This window comes from Cryptotermes secundus, unplaced genomic scaffold, assembly GCF_002891405.2.
Source record: "Cryptotermes secundus unplaced genomic scaffold, Csec_1.0 scaffold341, whole genome shotgun sequence".
NCBI classification, from domain to species: domain Eukaryota; kingdom Metazoa; phylum Arthropoda; class Insecta; order Blattodea; family Kalotermitidae; genus Cryptotermes; species Cryptotermes secundus.
Window position 1 is genome coordinate 35,596 of NW_019736400.1, and position 5,999 is coordinate 41,594.

At 39.5% G+C, this 5,999-nt stretch overlaps 1 protein-coding gene across 1 annotated transcript in view; it reads left to right on the forward strand.

The window, feature by feature from the left end:
- LOC111869865 (gephyrin) overlaps window positions 1–5,999 on the forward strand; it is a gene marked incomplete at its 5' end in the record, with an annotated part of 29,304 nt that overhangs the window by 20,879 nt on the left and 2,426 nt on the right. Inside the window, 1 exon segment of the mRNA XM_033753578.1 lies at window positions 1,772–1,868. Within this exon segment, the coding sequence (XP_033609469.1) occupies window positions 1,772–1,868 (97 nt within the window).

A 5,999-nucleotide genomic window follows, 5' to 3' on the forward strand; every position in this document is an offset into this window, starting at 1 on the left:
TATGCAATTTCTCTAATGGAATATTCGAAGATACCATCCACTGACACAAATCCTTCGAAAATTCCGACCCATTGTTCGTTGAAGAAGGTGAAGGTGAAGAAGAAGAACAAGAAGAATTAGTGGAACTGTTTTTAAACAACAAACTTTGTCTGCTATCCTTTGTAGATAATCTGCTTGAACATTTACCATGTTTAAAAGTTTTACAATGCTGCTGCACAGTAAATCGCTTTTCTGCCGTAACTTTCACGCCACACAACCTACAATAAAATATCTTGCCATCGGTACTAAACACTTTTTCACCAAACTCCTGTACAAAACTACGCAACTTTGCGCTCCTTGAACTACATGTACTCACTTTAGGCATTGTAAAGTCAAACTGAAGTCTTATAACGCCCTCCACATATATAAATAGAATACTACTGAGCCCTCCAAGAAAGAATGGGATGTATATCCCTTATAGTAAGACGCAGTACAAAAGGAGAATACCCGTTAAACTTGCCTCCGTCCTGCCTCGACTGGGAAAGGCCGACTTGCCAGGTCATAAATGCTGCATTTCACAAATTTTCGCCTTTGTAACTGCAAGTACAGTCCAGTCAAAAATACGGTTTTTAATACGAAATTCATGTAGTTGAACTCTATTCCACATTGAAGCAACAGTCCAGCCTGATTTATTTTGTAATACTAAACATTATGGAGCCGAAATTTTACATTATATCAAAGAATTGTTTCTAAAATGACAAAAATATGACCTTATTTCAAAATTATGCCAAAATATGCTGTAAAACGAATAAAACTGTAAAATATGCATTTATACGCACAATAAAAATGACATAATTTCAATAAGAATAACTGGAAACATGCATAATTACATTTAGAAATAGGAATAAACCCTAGGAAAAAAATATGACATGTCATAGAAATCCGGGCCCTAACTATAACACTCTCACTGATTTACAAATCACTACATGCTAAGTCTTTTCCAGCCTGCAGTGTCTTCTTTAGTTGTTGCTTGGTAACAGCTCTCAACAATGGAGATTCTTCAGCTTCTGTACTTGCATCATTACCATCCAGCAAATATCCCATAACTGAACTATAGCACCATCTCTTCTCAGCCTCACCTCTCAATTGAGTCGCCCAAGTTGTCTTTTCTGTAACCCTTTTGCATGTACCAAGTAGAGAACACCGTTTCCGACAGTAACTTTATTGTTATGTGCATATTCGTTGCGGAGTGAATGTGTTTACCGATCCATTGTTGTAACTTTCCACCCATTTGTAAACTCATGTTTGGATCATACAGTTATTCCCATACTGAATGATTTTTCTTCTGTAAATTTCGTTTTTACACAAAAACTGATCATTCAGCATTGTTCTGTTTTTGCGCAACTGATGCTAAGACTGTGCAGGAGAAACTGAAACCAAGATAGATGCAAAGAGAGAAGGGTCACATTGTTAGGCCTACATCCACAGTCTTTACAGGCCTAAACGTTATGTGTCTTTTCACAGTTGTACATAGTTGATTTACATTTTCTTTTGAATACTCATAATAATATATCTAACTTGGCTGCACAAAAACAGAACAGTGCTATATGAGCCAGCTTTTGTGCTGTTGTGCCTCTAAACAAATGGTGTGCTCCTACAGTCTTTTCCATTACCGCCAACATAAATTTTCAAATATAGCAAAAGTTCCATTAATTTTTTACTTTCTCTTCTGAGTCTGTTTGAAAAACTTCAGTATTGAAGGTTGCAGTTTGTATATTTTAATTTTTTATAGACTGCTGAAGATATAGTCCTGGATCCAAGACCGGAGTATCACAGAGCAGTGTTGACTTGGCTGCCTCACACTCCTGTCCCTAGAGCAGTGAGCACAGGTATGTCTGAATTGGACCTACATAGGGCCAGCTGGCTCTGTGGAGCTGAGTCATTCTTGAGAAGCTTATAGTCATTCATCTAGCCAGGAATCTTCCCACAGTCTGTGGAATCTGAAGATTTATTAATTACTGTGTTTACGAAAACCTGCCTCTTGTCCCTTTCATGAGCCAAAATTCATTTCACACCCTCGCTTCCTGCTTCATTAACATTGACTGTGCCAGGGTATAGCAAGTGGTGTCTTCCCTGGAGTTTTTTCTGACCAGGCTCCACTCCTCTCATCCTGATCATTATAATGTTTATCTAAGAGTACAAATAATGAAGTACATCTTTGTATAAGTTTCTCTAGCTCTGTGTTACTACCTTCTTCATAGGTCCAGATATTCTCCTCAGCACCTTGTTCTCAAACATTTGGTCTGTTCATCCTTTTAATTCTACAAGCAGGATTTCACACCCATACAGAACAACAGGTAAAGTTATAGTTCTGTATTTGTTAATCTCAGGGGCATGTGGTAGTGTAGTTGGTTGATGCACTATGCTACAAGCCAAGAGGTTGCAGATTCGATTCCTGGTGTCGCTAGATTTTGCAATTGACCTAATCCTTCCAGCTGCACTGTGGCCCTGGGGTTGACTCAGCCTGTAACAGACCAGGAATCTTCTTGGGAGTACATGGTGGCTGGCACATAAGGCTGACAACCTTACCCCAATCTGTGAGCCAGTTGTCTAGAAAATGTGGGAGCCTCAACCTCTCACAACCCACTGAGACACCACAACCTGTTACAGGGATAGCGTTACCTTTTTTACCTGAACATTTTTTTTAATGTTATTTTGTTTAACTTTCTTGTTAATTTTTATGTAGTGCAGAGATTAAAGGATGGTATAAAATTGTATGTTGAACAGATATGGTGTCAGAACATAGAGTGGATTCATCAGTCTCAGAATAAGGAGCAAGGGACCTAGTAAACACAGTTATGAACCTTAGGATTTTATGCTTGGTGGTGAATTTCTTGAACAGTCAGGTGACTATCAGCTTCTTGAGAAGTGGACTGACACACAGAATGAAGTGCCTGAATTATGATTTTAAGATACATAAATAAAATTTATCCTGCTCGCATATGTCAGTCCTGGTACCAACATTTTATAACGTACTAAAATATGAAGAGAAAGCTAATTGTTATGTCATCTTAATATTTAAAGTGCTATGCTGCATATCCATGTAGATGAGGCAGGGAAAGCACAAATGATGCATGAATTATTTTTGTGATTTGTAGGAGTGTTGTGCCTTCATGTTGTATGCTCATAAAGTGAAACTTACAAGGAATGAAATTCAGAGTTCATAGTTTTTCGGGCACTGTGAGTATTCTTTGATGGAGTTTGTAGCCTCCTAATGTGTAGTTATTGCTGTATGTCTCTGTTGGATCTGGGATCCCACTCCTGAGCAGTTTCTTTGTACTTGTACTTCAGGACAAACGAATTTCTTGCAGTAATTTTCAGCTGCTACTCCATTTTTCTAAATACAACAGAAATTTGTTACAAAAGGAATTAACTGCATTAGTGAATTGCTCATGGTTATGATAATTCTAATGGACCCAACAGATGCCTCCGACCCATTCACATGAGGGTGGACACATCAAGTTTCTGAAACATTGTGTTTTTTATAATATCTGATATTAGCAGTACAGTCATTGTGGTGTGAAAGTTTCCATCTCCTGCTTCTCATTTTGTTTACTGAAATATCTGGTACTTCAGCTACTTCCATCTTGAATTATCGTTAGTTTATATGTTATTCTAGCTGTGCCCGGCCACGCCTTGCTGTGGCTCAGTCTGCCCGTTCTTTCCCAGTTTTTTTTTAAATTACTCGACGCATTGCTTCCGCTCCGCAAGTATGACGACCTAAGCTTGTTCTTCTGCGAGGCATTATTTGGATGAAGTAAAGAAGAACGATTGCACTGAGGAAGAAGAAAGAAAGTTATAACAAAAACATATGAAATTGCAAAACATTAAAAAGGAAAGAACACAAACTGGAAAACAAAGAAGAAACAAAAAAATAAAAATACTGACCAAATATTTCAATTCAAATGCAGATCAATCGACACAGCTCAATCCCACCACCAAATGCACCGGAAAATAAGGAAAACAGTTAAGAAAACGAAATGGAAAACAATGAAAAATAAACAATACTCACGAAATAAACGCTATGGTAAACGACAGAGCCCAATTCCAACGCAGTATCACACGAAATAATTGAATCAAAATGAAAATAAATCGAAACTCTTTATATTTGGCGGTGGCTATCCCAAGACAGACCCCTTCGGAGGATACCTCCAGACTCTCTTCCGTATCCCTAGGCATCTGGCCCGAGACTGACTGCTTCTTGTCCCAGGTGGACTATTGATACCTCGGCAGATGCTATACAATGAGCCTTCTGTTGTCTATCACCGGGGAAACACTGCCAGAGTCGAATCCAAACCTGAGTTCAAACTCAGGATCTTTGCTGTGATTACACTCAGAATCTCTTGTGATACTTGTGACCTCGTGATACTGAACAGTTGCCGGAGCTACACTCTCTTATACATATAGCCAGAGGTTGGACGGGATGGGGAATACCTTATCGAAGAGTTAGTTTGATCTGTTGCTTAGGAAATGCTAGCACAGAACACCTTGTAGAAGTGTTTGGTTTCATCCGTTGTTACGCAATGGAACCTCTTAGCCTCTCATCCCTGGGGAAATGCGTTTGTTGTTTCAGCAATTCCTATGCAATGATCTGTTTCATCTGTTGCTTAGGAAATGCTAGCACAGAACACCTTGTACAAGTGTTTGGTTTCATCCATTGTTACGGAATGGAACCTCTTATCCTCTCATCTCCGGGGAAACGCATTTGATGTTTCGGCAATTCCTATGCAACGGTCTGTTCTAGCATTTCCATAGAAGCGACTCTTCTGAATTCCAAACACGTTAAAACAGATGGCGATGTTTTTCAAAAGACGCATCTTTTTACCTGTTTTACCTGTCACAGGTGTGACATCTATATAAAAGGTACATAAAAACGCGCGTATTCGAATGCAACGTTGTATCAAAATTTCAAAGCAATCGGTGAAGAACTTTTGGAGATCTTCGAAGGGTAGCAAAACAACATTTACATTTTTATTTATATAAGATATGAGGGTTGGAACTTTAATAGTGGCAACACTGCTGTAGAGACGCCATGCAAAAGAACCAAATAATATCGCTTATACCACACATTAGTTGCATACCTACCTTAACTCAGAACACATGGATTCTCCCTTCCCATATCACGCGCATGCGCAGTGACGAGAAGAACAGAACCTCGTGTTAGCTGGCAGTCTAACATGTTGTGTGTTGTCACGATGTTTTCGAAACAAGAACAACGGAGTTGAATAAAAATTGAATGTGCCAGAGGCCATACAGCACGACAGTGTCATCAAGGTCTTCAAGAGGCTTGCGGGGAATCTGCATTTCCTTACAGAACAGTGGCAAGGTGGAACCACAACAAAAATCAAAAGTACGTCAGAACCCCAGCAATCTGAAAGTTATGGTGATTCTTGTATACAACTGTGATGGTGTTATCCTAACACATACCGTTTCCCGACAGCAAACCATCAATGTACAGTATTACTGTTCATTTTTGAAACAACCTGCGACCAGCTTTGAAAAAGAAGCGGCAACACTCTCTGCAGAACTCGCCTGTCATTTTGTAGGACAGTGCTTGGCCACATGCAGCGCAAGCTGTGGCGGATTTGTTTGATCGATGGGGCTGGGAAGTGCTGTACCATCCACCATACTCCCTGGACCTAAGCCCTTGTGACTTTGATTCCTAAGAAGAAGGAACCACTTCGTGGCATTCGCTTCAGAACTGTTCCAGAGATTCTTCAGGCAGTAGACCGCTCCACTCAAACTATCAACACAACAGGCGCTGCTAAAGGTGTCCTGCAGCTTCACATCGCTGGCAGCAGGTTGTACACAATGCTGGTGGCCACATTGAAGGACTGTAAAACTTCGAAACATGCGTCTATTTTGTATCAGTTATAAATAAATAGTTGCCACTATTAAAGTTCCAACCCTCATATATATATATATATATAATAGTATAGCAGAATTTTTAATTAACTCTG